This window comes from Malania oleifera, chromosome 9 (assembly GCF_029873635.1).
Source record: "Malania oleifera isolate guangnan ecotype guangnan chromosome 9, ASM2987363v1, whole genome shotgun sequence".
Lineage (NCBI taxonomy): Eukaryota > Viridiplantae > Streptophyta > Magnoliopsida > Santalales > Ximeniaceae > Malania > Malania oleifera.
Window position 1 is genome coordinate 2,832,722 of NC_080425.1, and position 20,284 is coordinate 2,853,005.

The 20,284-nt window shown below is 33.4% G+C and overlaps 2 protein-coding genes across 2 annotated transcripts; one reads left to right on the forward strand and one right to left on the reverse strand.

Annotated features, from left to right (window-relative positions):
* Positions 1 to 5,155: 5,155 nt before the first annotated feature.
* Positions 5,156 to 12,862, reverse strand: LOC131165100 (putative glycerol-3-phosphate transporter 4). The gene is made up of 3 exons (XM_058122791.1): positions 11,346 to 12,862; positions 9,802 to 10,347; positions 5,156 to 5,434 (listed from the first exon to the last, which is right to left on the reverse strand). Exons 1-3 carry the CDS (start codon positions 12,334 to 12,336, stop codon positions 5,397 to 5,399), a joined length of 1,575 nt encoding a protein of 524 aa, XP_057978774.1. The 5' UTR covers positions 12,337 to 12,862; the 3' UTR covers positions 5,156 to 5,396.
* A 698-nt stretch (positions 12,863 to 13,560) lies between these two features.
* LOC131164133 (large ribosomal subunit protein bL19cy-like) lies at positions 13,561 to 18,688 on the forward strand. Its single transcript, XM_058121114.1, has 5 exons — positions 13,561 to 13,832; positions 13,917 to 14,279; positions 14,554 to 14,640; positions 14,738 to 14,871; positions 18,448 to 18,688. The coding sequence occupies exons 1-5, from the start codon at positions 13,809 to 13,811 to the stop codon at positions 18,554 to 18,556; spliced, it is 717 nt and encodes a 238-aa protein (XP_057977097.1). The 5' UTR covers positions 13,561 to 13,808; the 3' UTR covers positions 18,557 to 18,688.
* The last annotated feature ends 1,596 nt before the right edge of the window (positions 18,689 to 20,284 follow it).

The following is a 20,284-nucleotide window of genomic DNA, read 5'->3' on the forward strand; positions in this document are numbered from 1 at the left end:
TATTCTATGTATATATAAGCCTCCTCGAAGGTTTCCCCCCAAAACTCAATTGTATTAATGTACATATATTCAAATTTTGAAATGTGTGCTGGCTATCCCGAGCCAAACCATCGGCGGTTTCAAGAAGAATAGAAATACTACCCTACTACACTGCTCCACCTTGATTTCCTTCATGTTTTCCTTTAGAATGTGAGTCATATTTCACAACTTGCAAACTTAGTTAATCAAGCCAATAGAATATGAAAGAAAATGGAGGTACCTACTTTAGCATAATGCATTAGCATCTAACATTGTGGATTGCCATAATGGTTCTAGAGTTTGGGATGGTTTCCAAGTTAGGAAAGTAAACAACCAACATGGGTTAGATATGTTGCACGAACTAGAGGTTGAGCACCCGGACTATCACTAATTAGAATGCATTAAAGTCTCATTGACTATATAGGCATACTAGCTGATTTGTGTTTCCTTAAAGTGATCATCCTAGGTGAGCCCCATAAGTCCTCGCCGATAGTTCGGGTCCTTATTTGGTTACATCAAACTATTGAGGTTATTATTTGGTGACTCTAGGTCTTAGTGTTTCTTGCTTAGTGGTTCAATATTGTATGGTCACATACCTAAGCTTACTCTACCATTAGATTGGTAAAATTAAGCATGTCAATTTGACCAAATTTTTTTTTTTTTTTTTTTCAGTTCATGTAGATTTCTACCTTTTAATGGAACAATTGAAAAGTATTTAAAACAAATTTTCGTGTGTGTATATTACATGATAGTAATAATAATCTCCACATTGTCTCATAGTCCTACCCATTTTAATAAGCAAAAGATTGTTTTGTTAAATGCTCTTTGTTGTGCATTTTAGATAATGTAGTGAGACTATGCTATAGAGTCTATTAGTTTCTATATTAAGGAGACATTAGTTTCTAAAAAAAATATTACTTCAAAAAATGTAATTAAATTAGTAAAACGAAGATAAAATAATTCTATTTTAAATTTATAAATTTAAATGTGTGGAAAATAGGATCACAAATAACCTCTATTCTCCTATAATAATGGGACAATGACCTCAATAGTTTTCATTCACAAGGATAAAAGTACGAAAAGGTATAATTGACCTCACCCCATTCCATTGCCATCCTTAGGTGAGACTATGAGAGTATTATGTAGCCTATACAAATATATATTTAAAAAATCTTCTTGTGAATTTGTCCCACATTGAAAAAATTAACTACATGATAAATGTTTATAAATATGGTTTGGCACAAAACTCAATAGGTTTAAACTTTTGGGTCAAGTTGCTACTCAACCAAGTATATCAAACTCACTCATGAACTCCCTCGCTCCTAACAAGTGGTATCAGAGTCGACAATGTTAGAAAATTTTAATTTCCTATTGTGGGCTCACATATTTAAAAGCAATTATATTACTGGGCTATTTTAACATCTATTAGGTATGAGTTTTGTAATGTGTAGAAGTTCAATACTAAGTTAATTTAGGATTGACGAGCTTCTAAAAAAAGGAAAATATAATAGTGCTATGGTCTCCAAGTCAAATAAGAAACATTTTCACGTTCTTTCTTTTCCATATCTAAAGAGAAGAACACAAGTGAGACACTTAAGGATTTGACTATAGAAGATCAAAACTCTCCGCTAAAAGTTGTTAGGGAATCAAATCAAACACATCTATGGATCCATGTATTTATTCCAAGTTTAGTTTTCTTAATTGAATAACATGATGATATTGGGTTATTAGGTTTTATGAATTAAAGTTATTTCTAATAGATAATTCATTACTTTGGACGACTGACATCATAAATTCGAGGTGTGAAGTTAATTCTCCTAATGTGTTAACAATAAAAAGACCAAGTGTATGACCAAGGCCATTAGAATCATCTGAGTCAGGTAGATGGATCCAAATAAGGTTAGGATGTGGGTGGTTGGATTAGTTTGGAGACATATGAATGCAATTCAAGGCACGTAAGATGCGGGAATAAGACCTACTTGAATAACTGTTGAAAAATTGGGGTCTACTCTTATAAGGAAAACAATTTCTATTCAAAGAGCAGAGTTCAAATTGAACTCGAGTGCTCATGCATGTGTTTCTACGAATGTAAACATGTGGAAGAGGAGTGGTAATGAGTGGACTCCCATGGTTTTGTGCCCCTTTACCATGGTTGTGTACTAACCCCTAGTTCGTTGCATGACAAGTAATAGCTATCATTCAAGGAGGTGTGGTTAAAATTCACAAAAGAGAAGGAGATTATTGAGAAATTGTCTTGTGAATTTGTCTCATATTGGAAAAATTAAATAGATGATGATTGTTTATATATATGGTTGGACCCAATACTCAACAGATGTAAACTTTTATGTCAAGTTAGTGATCATTCATTTATATCAAACTCGCCCATGTGCCCCCAAATTTATAAAAATTGAAACTCCACCCTAATATTTCACTACTATTTGGAAAATTTTTATAGTTAGGAGCCTCAAGCTTTCATAAAAATTGTAGTTCTATCATTTAAGTTTATTATAATTTAAAAGAGATTTAAAGCTGATACTTTAACAATCTACTCTTGAAAGCGTCAATTGACTAGTGAAAAAAATCTTAGTACCCGTTTAGTTGTGAAAAATATTTGTTACTTTTTATTTATAATTTTCCAAAGAATTATAAAATTTTTGTCCATTTTTTTAGCTTTTCAAGATTTATATAAAAAAAATATTTTAAAAAAAGTCTGTTAAATTGTACAGAACAATTTTGGTTTGTTTTTTTTTTTCTTTTTTCCATTCCTAAACTTAAAATAATTATTACAAAAAAAAAAAAAAGATAAACTATTTTTTAATTTTCTAAAAATTATATTAGATAATGTAAGGAATCATGAATTTTGAAATTTAGGTTAAAATTTATGTAAATTTTAAAGAAACTCAATATTAGTTTACACTATATTAGGTCATAAATTACATAAATCTAAATTCAAGATCCGAAATCCATGTTTCCAAACCTGAAATAAGAAATCAAAATTCCACAAAATAAGAAATAGATGTTCTCCAACATTCTATATGACCTTTTTTTTTTCTGTTAAAAAAGGAAGAAATAAAGTGACATTTTGTAATTATCTAAAGCATTAAAAATAAAAAATAAAACTATTTCCACGGACAAAAAAATAAATTTTTTTACTATTTTATTATTTTTCTTATATAAATGTAATACAACTAAAAAACTAATATTCTTTATTTCTTTAAGCACATTGCATCATCAAGCTATTTAATAATGCAGTTGTTGGTTACCTTAACTATAGATTGGTTGTGACATTACATTTGTGTTGGTGGGTTGTACAAGGGCATAAATTCCAAGTGGGTAGGGTTAGGGTTAGTCCACCCTCACATACTCATATCTTAGCTTAAATAAAATCAGTATATTAGAGGAGCAATGATTGATGAGAAAAAGAAAGTAGAGGTTGAGGGTGGGGTCATATCCTCTTTAATTACTTTTAATAAGTTTGAAAAGAATCCCCCTCACAAAGTATGCTTTACAATTCTTAAAGTTTTAGGTTGGAGAGAGTGGTGCAGGTTGTGATATTTTTTCAGACCATTAGACTCCATGAGTGGCTCTGATGGCAGCAAGAGTCTTCCGTGATGCTAAAGCTTTAAATAAAAAAAAAAAAATTTAAAAGAAGAAGAAAGAAACAATCAATGACAGCCTCTTTTAAAGTTAGAAATTTCAAGTCAAATTAAATAATACTAAGCTAAAATCATCAAGAACAAGCTAATTAATGGAAATTGAGTCTATTATTATTTTTTAAAATTTATGTATATTTTTATTTTAATAATATTTAAATTCATATGATCGTATGATTTTTATTTTAATTTAAAAGTGTACAAAATAAATAATTTAAATTTAAAAAATTATTTCTAGATATTAACATTTTTGGCAATAGGTTGTCAAAAGAATTGATTTTGAGCAACAGTTGAAAACTTATAATAAAAACAAAAAACTAACAGAAACAAATGCATGTTTATAATTTATTTTTTCATGGTGAAGAATCAGAAACAAGAAATAAAAAACCAAAAACAACATCAATACCAAACAAGCCCTTATTGCCATTTGGCTGATGGGGAAACACTTGCAAGCCCTATACTTGGTAAATAGACCATCCACCCTACACTTGCATTGCACAAAACATAGATTAAAGATGCTTCTCTTAATCTACTTTAACTAAGAATCTTAATCTAATTTAACTAGGTCACCAAAACAAATGAACCATTAATCTATAGCCTGTCATAGTCTCAGGGAGGTCACAGTACTAAATTACTAATGAGTTGGAAATTTGAGATCAAAAGTAATTACGCTTAAAAGCCTAAAATCCAATTATGCCACCGACCCTTCTTGGGATTGGGATTGGGATTCAAGCTCATAACCTCTCATCTACCAAGCCACATGGGAGTATAGTGTAAATCTTTCCTACTAAGCCATGGTGTCTTGTCTGTGATGCTAACTTTTTCACTCATGCCACAAATTTGCACTGGTTTTTTACTCTTTTAAATAAGGCCAATCATAACAACTCTTGCTTTGTCTCCTAAGATATGATGCATAATCAGCTTTTTCTTAGCACCTAAAATTAGACACACGCCTTCAAACAAAAGTACAAAACAGAAACCCAAAAACAAAACTTCGCAGAACAGAACAGAACAAAAAACAAAACAAAACCAACCCCATTCTTACAAAAGTTACAACTCATTTTGAGCTGTAAAAATACCATGTCGCATGCTGCATCACCAACCAACACGCGTCAAACAAAAGCTTCTTCTCTAAGCTTTTTGATCCCCATCAAAAGTACTTATCATGCGGGAATACTTAAATTGTTCATCAATAGGGATAGGCTTGAAGGTAATTTAAAACTCATCTACTGAAAGAAATCTTTCTTGATGATCAACTGGCTTATGGTCTTAAAAAGTAAAAAACTATGAGATGATCAACCAACTTACATTGGCACACCTTGTAAGATTCCAAAACAGATGGGAGCATCAATTTCCATATGTGACTATCAATCAGACGAGGAAAGTTGAAAGGTTATTGACTTACCAAATCAAGTATAACAGCAAACAAAAAAGGGTTTTCATCTTTGGCAATGAATGTGATGCAATTTGAACTGATCATGGAGTGGATGGACAATCAACTTCAGCTTTGAAGGAGTCTGAACCCCCAATGAACCAAAAGTTCACGTTGTTTATCAGTAATATGTACATCATGTGTAATGAACAACAAAGTAGCCACTGCATGCTAAAAAAAAAAAATACAGATTATTTGTTTCCATTATTCATATCACTATTTCACCAGTTCCGTGAAGAGCGTATTTTTACTTTCCCAGGTCCTTTGAAGCTTCATCTGGCCATACCTGGTTATCACCTTTGGTCATTTAAAAGAGGTAGAGATGCAGGAGCTGCAAAAGAAGAGATTTTACCAGTAAGCCAAACAACCATTATGGTACAAAGAGGAATTTGCACAAAAGGTGAAAAATCCAAGCTTCAACACATGGGCAGAGGATAAAAGCCAGTATCAATAATAGTAGTAGTAGTAGTAGTAGTAGTAGTAGTAGTAGTAAGTGCCAGAGATGTCTTGAAGGAGTGAAGAGGTTATGTGCCAGGGCTTCCACTAGGAGCGTGAAATTTGGCAACATACTCCACTAGTCAAACAGTTAATAATTTTTATTAAAAGAAAAGTGCATAAGATTGTCTTGATCTGGTCAAATGGACAATCCTGGGAGCAGTCCACAATAAAGCTCTGCTAACATGCAAGTTTTACAGACCAGGAATTAGATCATCTTCCAAAAAGTGACATTATATTCTATACCCTTTTCTCTCTTCAATCAATTGATGAATATAGTTTTCAGAATATCTTTTGAACTCTATATAATTCAGCCAAAAAAATTGCCAGCCTCTTGAAAGAAATTTCTAAGGCTTCATTTGCAACTATCAGCCTCTTGAAATAAATATATATATATATATATATAAATCCTTTTCTGCAAATTTTTGCGATCATGGACCATTTCTTTTAATAGATTCAAGGATATTAAATCCTTAATCACTATCTCCTTCCAAATTATTTTAGGTCTACCCCTACCCCTTCTACTGCCCCCCACAGTAACTAAGTCACTCTTCCTCACAGGTGCACTATGTGGCTTACATTGCAAATGTCCATACCATCTGAGTCGTCCCTCCCTTACCTTATCTTCTATAGGAGCTACACCTAACTTACCATGAATACGTTCATTCCTTAATTTATCTTTCAATGTTATACCACTCATCCATCTAAACAATCTCATCTCGAAAACTTTTACTTTTTGGATATTATGTTCCTTCGTCGCTCAACATTCCGATCCATATAGCATAACTGGTCTTATAGCTGTCCTATAAAACTTTCCTTTCAATTTTAAGGGTATTCTACGATCACATAGCACACTTGAAGCACTTCTCCATTTTACCCAACGTGCTTTAACTCTATGCATTACATCATCTTCAATTTCTCCTTTATCTTGCATGATAGATCCATGGTATCAAAATCTACAAATGCTATTTATTTCTTTATCATTAAGTTTAACTTTGTCTCCAATATTCCTCCTATCATTACTGAAATTACATTTCATATATTCTGTCTTATTTCTATTTATCCTAAAGCCTCTAGATTTCAAAATTTCTCTCCATAATTCTAACTCTACATCTACTCCGTCCCTAATTTCGTCAATTAATACAATATCATCTGCAAACAACATAGACCATGGAACCTTCTTTTGAATACTCTTAGTCAATTGGTCCATCACTAAAGCAAAAAGATAACAATTCAAAGCACATCCTTGATGTACACCTATGGTGATTAGAAATTCTCTAGTTTCCCCATCTATAGTCTTGACACTAGTCATTACTCAATTGTACATATCCTTAATGACATTAGTATACCTACTACATACACCCTTTTTTTCTAAAACCCACCACAGAACTTCCTTAGGTATCCTATCATGTGCTTTCTCAAGGTCAATAAATATCATAGGCAAGTCCCTCTTCTTTTCCCTAAACTTTCCATTAATCTTCTTAAAAGATAAATAGTTTCTATGGTAAATCTCCCAGACATAAAACCGAATTGATTTTCTGAGACCTTCGTTTCTAACCTTAATCTTTGTTCAACTACCCTTTCCCATAATTCATCATATGACTCATAGTTTAATTCCACGATAGTTATTACAATTTTGAATATCTCCTTTATTTTTGTATATAGGAATTAAAGTATTTTTTCTCTAATCATCTGGAATTTTCTTAGTTTTTACAATTGTATTAATAACTTAGTTAACCATATAATTCTGTTATCACCTAAGCATTTCCAAACTTCAATTGGAATGTTATCTAGTCTCATAACTTTCCCATTTTTCATTTTTTTAATGCAAACCTAACTTTGTTAACTCTAAGTTTGCAAATAAATCTCATATTTTTAGTATTTTCCTCATTTGACAATTCTAAGTTTAAGCCCTCTATTTGGTTTTTATTAAATAACTTACTAAAGTAACTTCATCATCTTTCTTTAATGTCTTCGTCCTTAACCAAGACAACATCATCCTCACTTTTTATACATTTTACATTTTCTAAATTCTTAACTCTTCATTTCTCTAACTTTAGCAAGTTTAAATATTTCTCTTTCCCCTTCTGTTATACCTACTCTATCATACAAACTATTAAATGATCTATATTTAACTTCACTAACGACATTTTTTGCATCTTTTCTTGTCTTCTTTTTCAAAGTTATCTCTATTTCTATATTTTTGTCACGTTTTATACCAAATTCTTTTTGTCTTTATAATCTTTTGTACATCTTTATCCCACCACCAACTCTCTTTGTTATTCAAGAATCTTCCCCTTGATTCACCTAAAATCTCTTTGGCTATCTTTTTAATAGAGCTAACTAATTTATTCCAAAGAGTATTTGTATCTATTACATCCTCTATGGTCCAATCCCCATCTTTGATCATTTTATCTTTAAATTTTATTATATTTTTTCCTTTTGGATTCCACCATCTAGTTCTCTTACACTGGTTTATTTTATCCATTTTCTTCCATTTTTTAATACATATATCTAATACTAAGACTCTATGTTGTGTGGTTAGGCTTTCACCTGGAATAAATTTACAATCCTTGCATGATAAATGATCTACCTTCCTAGTTTAAAAAAAAAAAATCTATTTGACTTCTATTTTGTCCACTTTTAAAGGTTATTAAGTGTTCTTCTCTCTTCTTGAAATATATATATATATATATATATATATATATATATATATAAAAGACTATTTGCAAGTTATAGTTGCAATAAAATGCTTCACAAAAAACAAAAGCTGTAAAATGGTTCTACTTTTATTTTTAAATATATATATATTCATTATGCTTTGATTACAGTGGAATATAATGTTTATGTGCATGGGTGCATGTTCATGTGCATGTCTTTGCTTCAGAGGATGATGAGAAGAAATACAAACTCATTACAAGCCACAAGCACCATTTAACGTCCTTTTTTAGGATGTCATCATAAACTCAAGAGATTTTCTCAAAACCAGCACCTCTTGACCATTTTGATGGTCATATTAGAAAGTATTGCTATCTAAGCATTCAAATCTCCTCACTTCCAGAACTCCCAAATCACCTGAGATTGCATGATCATTGAATTGACCAAGCTCATGAATTACACCCCATACCATCAAGCTTAAAACTAGCAACTGAGAATCTCTTAAAACCAACATAATGTAATGGGATAAAATTGAACAATTTCTTTTCCCTAGAAAAGTGAAAAAAGCTTTCAATAACAAAACAACCTGGCAAAGTTTCTTCATTGGCAGAACTACCAATAGTCTACCATGGTTCAAGCACTAATGGATGTCCACAAAGGGAAGCAAAAACAACTTTGTTGATAAAGAAAATAGTATTCTTTTTCAGCAGCATCATTTATTAACAACATAAATCATTGCTCAGGAGATTACCTAGCCTTTCTAAATGATACCATGCAATTCATTTTCAGTAGAGAACAAATTCATCTCAATGCACACTCATAATTTCACAAGTCACGACAAATATGGAATAAGCACTTTCAACTGATCCCCTAGTCTCCTGGTTCAGAGAGAGAGATAGAGGGAGAGGTCATCCAAATAAATTTTTTTCTTTTCACATTTTCATCTTTTTGACTACTAGTTACAAAATTTCAACTATATATGTTATTTATTGATTTTTTAAAGCAGTAACTGGTAGGGTTTCACACAATAGAACATTTTATTATTGGTTGCGCTACCTTAAGATGTAAGGAGCCTACCACCACAATATAGATCTTTTATATTGTCAGTTATTCCTTCTGTTTTCCAGATACTAAACACATGCAAATATCCCGTCTCAACATAATTTGTTCATTGTGATTTGTGCAGCATTTAAAACAGGCACATCTGTTTCTGCTGGCATTTAAATGAAATTTCACTCTTCTCAAAAGTTGCTTAAATTCTTAAAATAAAGTATATAATCAATGTTTCAGGATTTCATCACCAATTTCTTTTCGATCGCAACAATCAATGCCTGGGTCTCCATTTTCCATACATTTAGACTTTTTCCATCATAAGATATTTTCACCTTTTAATGTTACAAAGCGTCACCAAGTTGGTTTCATGGCAAACATTAATCTTATTAATGGAAGTGCAAAGATATAGACATGCATAACCTCTTTTCACAATTAAATGAAAATGGAAAGGAACCAGCAAGATTAGATATAATACAGGCCACCACAAGTTACCTCCAAAACTTTGCTGCCCACTGGATGAAGGCTTCTGCTTGGAAAATTTCTCAGTAATTTCACCTCTAACTAGACGTGATAAAAGAAGCCCAGCAGTAAGGGCACCAACCATTAGCATCACAAAAACTGCATCCCATCCCTTTGTTGATATGAATCCAGTAAGAAGAGGACCAAGAGCTGCACCAACAGATCCAGTGCCATCGATAATAGCAGTGACTGTTGCCAGTGCCCGAGAATCCCCTCTAAGAGATTTGTGTGTGCCAAGATCTGCAGAAACTGCTGTTGTAATAAGTGCATAGGGCCCATTTACAAACAAGCCCACAATCATCATAAGAACAATGTTAACATTCTTTGAAATGTTCCCATATGTGTTGTAAAGGAGCATGGAAGGGATTGCTGCATACATAAAACTGGCTGCTGTAATGGCCCTAGCATTAAGTTTATCAGATACGTAGCCTGCAAGGATTCCACCAACAATGCCCCCCACATCAAAGAGAGTAGAAAGATTTCCTGCAGATTTCACAGACATGTACTCTCCACCAATGGCTGCGACAAGTTCATAAAAGGATATATGATCAGAAACATGAAAACAAATGCACTAAAACATGTTAGATTACCACTTTACCTAAAAGCTTAAACTGTTAGGTTGTGGGCCAACAATTTATATCAAGCTTTAACACTCCCCCGCATGTGCAGCCCGACAGCACGTGGAGAGATAAACACACAATAAATTTTTAAATACCACAGAATAAATGCGGGCGATGAGACTAGAACCCAGGACCTCCTGGTAACCTGCTCTGATACAATGTTAGATTACCACTTTACCTAAAAGCTTAAACTGTTATATTGTGGACCAACAATGTATATCAAGCTTTAACAAAACAAAAACTAAAAATATATAGTAAGGTGGTGTTTTCTGCTGATGTAGATATAGTTCACAATAATGGTTTTTAAAAAAAGGCTTACTGTCCATCTTCAACAAAGTTAACCAAAGGGGAGCAAAAGAAAATCAGAGAATAAAATTGCAGAAATTATCGTCAACAAAATTATAGATTTACAGGATGAAAATGAAAAAAATGAATAATATAAATGATTTAATGGCAACCTTAGGGTGTTCTCCGGGTAGAATAAACCTATTTGAAAAGCAAGAATCACCAACTTGAATGTTTATATGTTCTCCATGCAAACTTGCTAAGTGCATGCATTCACTCCAGAAATCATTTGCAAATTCGATTCATTAATTTATGAAAGAAATATTTCGACAATGTAACAATGTCAAACATGGTCAAAATACCTAACCTCTATTGTTGAGTGGCAGAATTAACAAATAGTGATTTCATTGCCATCCACAACAATTTGCATTTTCTTATTTTGATTTCATCACTCTTTGACTAAAAAACAGAATTAACAAATAGTGATGTCATAGGCTCATAAAATAATAGGTGTCTAAGAGACCAAATGATGTAATCAGTTAATTCAAAACTTAAGTCTCAAAATCTCAACTAGTTTAACTTTTTTTCCCCCACTGAAAGGGCAGTAAATACCTGTTTGAGTTAGATAAAATGGTAACCAATATAGAAATGTGTACGCCACAAGCTTTGAGAAGAAGAGGCACAATGCAAATGGTATCACTCCTGGGATTCGACATGCTTCAAGCATCCCAACACTTCTCCTATAGGACGAATCAAATCTAGGAACAGTGTCTCCTTTTGGCATCTGAGCTTCTTCATCATTAGGCCCTGCCTCAACATTAACAGTTGACTCATGCGGGCAAGGAAACCCAACATCTTCAGGATAAGCAACCAAAAACAAGTAAACAATAATCCCTCCAACAAAGATCAAAGCACCAGGCAGTATGAAAGACCAACCCCACCCATAGTCCAAAACACTGGCTGCAAGAAGGGACCCAGTGATGTTGCCCACAGACGTATGAGCATTCCAAATACCCATTATCAAACCCCTCTTCCTCTTCCCAAACCAATTCCCAATAACTGCAACAACCGAAGGCCAACCTGTCGCCTGGAACAATCCGGCCACCATTTGCATAATTAAATAAAACCAAAACACATGAATATTCCAGAAATAACCCATTCCAAAAATTGCAACAAATATTCCACTCCCAACCATTCCAGATGTTAAAAACAGCCGAAGATCCAATGTGTCGCCCAAATGCCCTGCAACATACATTCCCAAAGAGTAAAATGCAAGAAATGCAACGTCAATCTCTCCCAATTTGGATGTCCCATCCGTTCCATTGAAGGGGGCCCAACCCCTTCTGCCGAATCTGTGATTGTCATTTTCCGCCAATTCCTGCCTCACAAAAACACTGCCCACCGGCCATGGATGGAACATCGCAACCTTTTTAGGCTCGGGATCCAAAACACTCTTCACTATGCTACTGGGTTTCCTAGAAGCATGATAACAAGCATATGCTATGAATGTGATCAACAAAACAACGTATCTGTTTGTAGTTAGACTACAATCGTTTGTTCTCAATTTTCTTATCGCCGCAATCCCAGGTGGAATCCGAGACATCTTTACAATCACGCAATTTCAATCGCACAAACACAAAACCTCTTTTCCCCAACTATAATACACTAATTTCAACAGAAACACACCTTCAGAACACAATTTCTCCTACTGAGCCATGCCAGAAACTGAATTGCGTAAAGGAAAGTCGAAATACAAAAAAAATTACCGATTTAAATCTGAGAATCCATCGTGATCATCGAAAGTTCGTATCCAAAAATCCGATTTAATCTATTCTTGACGAATAATGGTTCTCTCTGTCTCTGGTGCTTGAAAGGAATCGGAAATGCTTACAGATTGGCGAGGAGTTCGTACGGTTCATTTTATTTTCTTGGCTTTCTTGACCCTGGTCGTTAGGGTTTCAAGTCAAATCGATCTGCGAAGAATGGAGAGGTTTCTATCGAGAGAAAGCGACTTGGGATAAGAGAGGCAGAGCGTTGTTGGCGGGAGAAAGGCAGCATCTCAGCCATGGACACGTGGCAGCGTGTCGGTGGGATTGCATTCTGCATGAGCATGATGAGAGTGTTAGAATAACCAAGCTGTCATCATTGAAGGCGATTTGAATAGCAATGGCTGCTAGCCACGTGGCATGGTGTTCTTGCGAATGATAGAAACTAAACATGGAATATCTAAAAATTAGGTTTTTTATTTATTTTGCTCTTACAAAAATGTATTTATGTCAAGTTTAATTTGTTATACAAAAATAAGACAAAAAAAACTAAATAAAAATTCAAAGAACGATTGCAAAAAAGAAAAAAAAATTTAAGTGATAGATAAATTTTATTGTACATAATTTTATTTTATTTTCCTATAACAAAACAAGTAATTCGAAAATTTTTTATATGAAAAATGGAAGAAGCATTCTATTTTTTATGATGAAACTTAAATAAATTAAAAAATAATTGTTGACTAATATGTTTGTAAGAATGTTTTATTATAGATCGAAATATTAAAAAAATTTAGATATCAAACTGACTTTATTATTAAATAATGACAAATTTATAATTTTAACTAATATTATTTAATTCTGATAAATTTGTAATTTAATATTCAATTAATATTGACAGATTTAATAATTTAGAAATTATTGTAATTGATTGTTTTTAATAAATAGTATGAATTATATTTATATTTTTAAAGGATCAAATGCATGTAAATTTTTATTGTTTATAAAATATAAATGTGAATAGATAAAAAATATTAAATATTTTGCAAGCACTTATAATTAATATTTATATTTTGATATAACAAAAATATATTTGTAACTTTTAATTCTTAGCTCTCCCCACTCGCCTCCCTATTCACTCGTCGGTGCTCCTGACCAGCCGGAAAACAGGATAAGGTGTCTCTGCTTCCACTGGCAAGTTCCCTGCCTCCTCACAGAGTCACACCCTGATCCCCATTTCTCCATGATTCCTACCGCCTAATCTTCACTTCGTTCCTCCAATCTCTGTGAACCCTAATTTCTTCCCAAAATCATGGGCTCACATGTCCTACCTCAGGTCGTCCCCCTACCCCGCTCTCTCTGATTTATTATCTATGTATTGGTCTTCTTTAACTTTGATGTGTGGGTTTGCACTCTGCAGGCTTTGTATATGATTCCGAAGAACCCCACTTGCTGTCCTGTGAAGAAGTTAGGGTTTTCTAGCGTACTCACTTCGTTCAACTCCTGTCGAGTGTCTGTTCCAAGAGTTTCAACGCACCCCTTTGGATTTCAATTCAATTCTATCGTCGCGGTGCGGCCGAGACGGTCCTTTGTTTCGAGAGCGGAAGGGGAAGCCGAAGGAGAATTGGGAGAAAGTGTGAATGAGGAGGAGGAGGTGGTGGAAACCGTAGATGCTGAAGCTTCTGAGGGAGAGGGAGAGCGAGAAACAGAGGCTGAGGTTATATCTGATGAACCCGCCAAGCCGCCGAGAAAGCGTCGCATCAAGCTAGGCGAAATAATGGGGGTACACTGTTGAGTCATTTTCGCTCGTTTTCTCTTATTCTGTTCAGCTGCCGAGAAATTGTGCGAAAATGGTAGACATTAAGTTAATGGGTACTAACTGTGCTTCACACGACTACTTGGGTTGTGGAGTTTAGTTTTTTGCAATTTTTTAGGTCCCCATGTGACGTAGTATAGCGTGAAGATCTTTATTTTTCTTCTGTTATCTTCTATTTCGATAAAACAAGGCTTTGAGAATTTACATTGATTTCAAAGAAAATTTGATGTTGGCTGTTTAGATTTTGAACAAGAGAGCAGTTGAGGCAGCAGAGAAGGTGAGACCAGTTCCGGATCTTAGGACTGGAGATATTGTGGAAATTAAAGTGGTAATTTCGTTTGTCTTTTTTAATTGTTGAAATCATTGTGTTTTTTTCCCATTTGTTGGGAAGTTCTTCTTATTCTGTTTCTGTGATTGGCTTACAGGAAGTACCCGAAAACAGGCGCAGGTTAGCCAATTATAAAGGCATTGTTATGTCCAAGCAAAATGCAGGTATCCACACAACAATTCGGATTCGGAGAATTGTTGCTGGCATTGGGGTTGAAATTGTATTTCCTGTGTAAGTATTTTGCCCTTCTTATGTTTACTTTGTTTTTTAGCTCTGGCTCTCTATGTTATATGGTTCATCTGCTAAAGGTTCAACGTCTATGATATGTTTTTGTTCAAGAAATGCCATTAAGTGTATAATGATTACTTGGTTTTTAGTCCTTAGGGAGAATATTTGGTTATCATTCCTACTTTTTTTGATAGAAAAGAAATTCATTAGCAAGAGAGAAGAATTTATGAGGAGTGAAGGATCATAGATCCTCCTAAAAAACCAAAGGAACAAAAGAAACCAAAGAAAATATAGTAATCATAATGCTCCCCTCTAATTCCTTTAAAGGTTTGACGAGAGTATCCTCGAAAAAAATCAAAAGAATGAGCACAAAAAGATGCAAGGAAAACCACTTTGTACCATAGTAGACAAAGTTGGGTTGCTTTGCCATTAAAAATCCTTGTCTTCTATTCCATCCAAAGAGTCTTAAGGATGGCAAATATAGGACATCTCCAAAGAACCCTCCCTTCCTTCCCTCTCCCAAAGCCTCTATAATGCACTTTAAAGAAAGCTTTAGGTGTCCATGGGAAACCACATCCTCACCAAAGACTGAAAACAACCTAACCCTATCTCCTTAGCCAATCGAAAATTAAGGAACAAATGGTTGATATAGCTTCATTAGAATCATAGCACATTAAACCTATCTGAACTTGTAGCTTTGTGAGGCCTCCTTGTCTGCTATAGATCATTGGTATTAGCCGGTAAAGGATCAAGGTCCACATGAAAGCCCTTCGTTTGAAAGGAACCTTAACTTTTTTTATGAAGTTATTCAAAGGGGAAGTGCAAGGACTCGAGGATTTCATTCCTTTTGTTGAACAACGGATATGATGCATTCCTAAAATTAAAATAAACTTGGAATGAATTTTCCTAGCTTTTTAGAGCATGATATTCAAACTTTCAATTTGGATTTATGTGGATTTGGATGAAATATAGTACAAAATTGTTTTGAGTTTCTTTCAAATTCACGAAAATCCAAACCCAAAGCCGAACTTCATGCCCCCAAATACTACCTTTATGAGTTTTATTGTAGCTCACTGGTACTTGTAGAAAATAGAGATGAAGTCATTTAAACTTATGGAGAGAGAGTATGATTTAATGATTTCCTAGTGTGTCCTTTTTAAAAAAGTGCAAAGACATACATGCATACATACATGTGGACTTAAACATAGATCTCTATGGGAGACTCAAAATGTAAGCTAGCTAGCTTTTTTTGGCCAAAAAGAATTGTCATAGTTTTGGTTCATCATCAATGTTAGTTTATTACTCCTTGGTCAGATGCATAGATTATCTTTGTCCATAGAATGAAATATGAATCAAATGCTTTTGTTTTTGTGTGTTTTCCGACAACTTGTTTGAATCCTAGATAGTAACACCAAAGAATGGAAAGAAATGAACTGAAAAGGGGCATTTCCGTCATTTGGCCAACTGCTAGAGGACCATGGTCTTAAATTTCCACAAAATTGTCGAAATTTTCGTTGAAATTTCCAGTTTCCATCACCCTCAAAACTAAAATGGCAATCGATTTCTATCTTACATAGATTCCATCGAAATTTCTACTAATCATTCGAAATTTATCTAAATCTTGAAATTTTAGCAAAACTTGTCGAAAATTTAACCATACAATGAAATTTCCTTGGAATTCAAATGAGAGATTTAGGAGTGAAGTGAAATTTCTCTCGTAATTTAATTTTTTTTTATCAAAACAAAAGATTATTACAAGGGCTTTTGAAACTATATGAAAAAAATTAACTTACAACAACATTTTATTTAACCATTCATGCCTAAATTATCATTTTTTGTATAATAAATAATATTTAAATGATTTATGAATTTCTTTTGTATTAATTGAATATGTTTAATGCACATTATCTTACAAATATTTAACTTGTGATATATTAGTACTAAAACTTATATTATTATGTCTATTAACCATTTATAAAGTTTCATAAAAGAATTCCATGTTTTACTACTTTTTTCCGTTATTTTTTCAAATCAAAATCAAAAATTTTTATCGAAATTCCCATGCTTTTGGAGCGCTTTGAAATTTGAGTCAAAATCAAAATTTAAGACCTTGTAGAAGACAGAAATGGATTAAATTGTTTCCTTGAAACGCCCCATTTGCGATCATCCATAAGTGGATGGTAACAGATTTAGCTGCTGTACACCCCATCTTTTAAATAGATGAAGTTAATGGCTCTATTCTAAAATCTTGAACTAAACATTTAATATAAAATACCCATCTATTTCATCTGCATGTAGTAAAATTGAAAGGATAAAATGATAAAATACCATCTATTTCTTTTCCATCTTTTAGGCCTGTCCAGAACTTAGAAAATATTAGGTGAAGGAAAGGAAAATATGAAAGGATTCCCTTTTTCATGTTTTGTTGTCTAGGAAAGTGAGAAAGCAAATCAAATATATAGCAAATAAATGAACAAAATTTTGATTTTACACATCATTAACATTTTTTTCCACTTAATTTTTAATTATATTAGAACAAATTTTATTTTTAATCGTATTTAATATAGAGAGAAAATTTAAGGAAATGAATTTCCTTCTTATTTCCCTTCTCCTTTTCTCAAATAAAATCCTTGATCCAAACAGAGTCTTAGTGTTATCCAAACATCATGTCTTGTATCCCTCCACTTTTGCTCCTTTACATTTCCATAATTAGCACGTTATCCAAATGAAGACGTGAATTTCTTTTAATGTTTCCTATTAATGCTGAGAAGATAGACCTTGGCTAAAAGCTCCAGCCAGCCAATCCCTGGAAGAAATTTTGCTTTTCTTTGTTCTTCAGGTTGTCTCCAAGATTAATAGATCCACTGATTTTATTTATTAAGGAGGTCTCTTCACATGTTTCTTCCGACTCATGAGTTGTCTTTGTAACTGAGATCGCCAATGACCATGTTGTGAAAATATGAAAATTGTGAAGGGCTGATGAGGATACTGATGTTTATTTTGGAGGTTGAAATAAGTTGCACTAAATACTAATACGACAAAAAGTGCTGGAAATGGTTTTGGTACAGAATATCAGGTCTCGGGTATTTGTGGACATCACAGTATAGAAATTACAAAAAAAATACAGTAGCACTGTGCTAAACTATACTCATGTATTGATCAAATGATACTTTATCATATATTGCATAATAACTGCGGGGCAAAGTTTCAGGGAGTTTGGAAACTTGATATGGGTACGAGTACATTCTCTGTCACTCTACATCACAACTGATGATTTGCAAATGGAGAAAAGAGAAAAGGAGAGGAAGGGGTAGTGGCATCGTGGGATAATCTTGTACAACCCGCCCTCCTCTCCCTGTAAACTAAGAATTTATTGAGAGAACAAAGAGGCATGGGATATGAGTTTGGCTAGTTGATGCCTGGATTAATCTATTCAAATCTTTTATACTAGAAAATTATGATGCTGCTGATGCTTTCTTCTGATTCTGTATTCAACATAATGTTTGCTGTTTTGCTTGTTCATATTTTTTATTTCGAGAGGATGACACTTGATATGTAGTTTATCTTTTATTACTACAGTTACTCGCCATGTATCAAGGAGATAAAAGTAGTTAAACACAGGAAGGTCAGGAGAGCAAGACTGTATTACCTGAGAGACAAGCTTCCCAGGTTCTCCACTTTCAAGTGAAAATCCTAGATGCAGCTCTGCTAGTGCTTTCAATGAATATTTATACATGTACGAACTGTTTCTATGAATCTCTATGAACTGATTTTTTTTTTCCTTCTAAAGAAATAAACACTGTTTATCTCCTTCGAATCATATTATGCTTTGATGATCAGATTGCCGTTATAAATTCCATTTTTATCAAGGAAAATTTAGTTAAACCATGCTAAAAATATGAAGCTTCATGCTAAGAAGTTTGAATAAACCACGCCAGCTTTCTTGGATTGTTTAAGAACTTATAAGCTGTCTTGGATTATGCCTCCTGTCTAAATTTTCATGGATCTGGTGAATCCTTCCTGCAGCCTCAAACTAATTTTGATAGTTCATTACCATAGTCCTTAGATGATCCATTCCAGTGCGCCCTGCCCGTAGATCCATACATAGCCAGCCTTGCGGCATAGAGGCCTTGGAAGTTCAAACCCTTGTTGTAAACATTTAACAGTCCTCTTGACACAGTCTCTCCCTTACCCTCTAGGTTTCTTCCCCTCTCTTCTTTTAAGTTAAATCCAAGTGCCCTCCTATCATGCGTGTGACTTAACTCTGAAGAATCCTTTGTTAACTCCTAGTGCACAACCTCCTGCGCCGTCGGATCTGTGAAACTCTGCTAGATGCACATAGTCTTACCTCCTTCCATGACTTAATATATGATGTTGAAGTTTGGGTGTAACACTTTTTAAAACTTTCCCTCGATATAAAAATGTGAAACCCGGTGCAAGAGCCCATGCTATTGGGGATTATTAGGTTTGTTTTGTGATCATTTGAGTTTTAGGCATTGCTCAAAACTTGAGATTGTATCTTTCATGTGAGACTATTCATTTCATCGTCTACAACTATGACTCTAAAACCTCCCTGCTTCCTAACATGATTAGGCTGTTTAGTTAATAATTTAGTAGAACTTTTTATACTGATGAGTTTTTTTTTACTCCTCCTTTCTTAGCATTGCCAAATGCTTCTCTTTACTAGAAATTAAACAGTGTCGCCAATGATATAAATAGAAAAAAAGTAGACATTCTTAATCATCCTTGAAAAATCTGAAAATCAAAAATAGAAACTTTTCTTCGACATGCTCCTCACGCACCTTAAAAAAAAAAAAAGGTACAAATGTGTAAATTTTGGACCTACTATAGTGGTGCCGGACTGGGAATCTCATGTCACATTCTTCTACTATTTTTTCCCTTTCTTTCTCCCTTACCAAACACTTAACTATTGGCAAAGATTGATTGATACAAGTTATGGATATTTTTAGGATTTCAAAAATTGATTTAAGCTTACTATAGTGTTACAAACACAGCTCGACGCAACATGGTTCTAATTTAGTTTAATCTTTTTAAATATTTTTTGTTTATTTATTAAAATTGAGGTAATATGTTAAACAACTTTATATTTAGTTGGATATGATAGGTGATGGGCAATAGTTCAATTTAATTGATTCTTGAACTTTACCAATGATATGCAACATAGTTCTCGTTTAGTTTAAGTTTTAAAAATATTTTTTGTTTATTTTCTAAAAATGACCAATATCTTACACAACTTTATCTTTAGTTTGATATAGTAGGTGATGGAAAAAAGCTCAATTTAATTGATTCTTGAGCTTTATTGATAATTTTTATTATGGGAAGAACTAATTTGGCATATTATTTTTAAAATAGTGAAAATTATAATGATTCGTGATTTGTACTATTTTTCTCATTT

Bases quoted from the DNA above. Each gene is read 5' to 3' on its own strand.
- LOC131165100 (XM_058122791.1), bottom strand. From the start codon at position 12,336: ATGTCTCGGATTCCACCTGGGATTGCGGCGATAAGAAAATTGAGAACA. The intron at 10,348-11,345 runs GTATTTACTGCC...AACTTGTCGCAG, and splicing joins ATTTTATCTAACTCAAACAG to CCATTGGTGGAGAGTACATG. The intron at 5,435-9,801 runs GTAACTTGTGGT...CTTCTTTTGCAG, and splicing joins TGGGCAGCAAAGTTTTGGAG to CTCCTGCATCTCTACCTCTT.
- LOC131164133 (XM_058121114.1), top strand. From the start codon at position 13,809: ATGGGCTCACATGTCCTACCTCAG. The intron at 14,280-14,553 runs GTACACTGTTGA...TTGGCTGTTTAG, and splicing joins AGCTAGGCGAAATAATGGGG to ATTTTGAACAAGAGAGCAGT. The intron at 14,872-18,447 runs GTAAGTATTTTG...TTATTACTACAG, and splicing joins GTTGAAATTGTATTTCCTGT to TTACTCGCCATGTATCAAGG.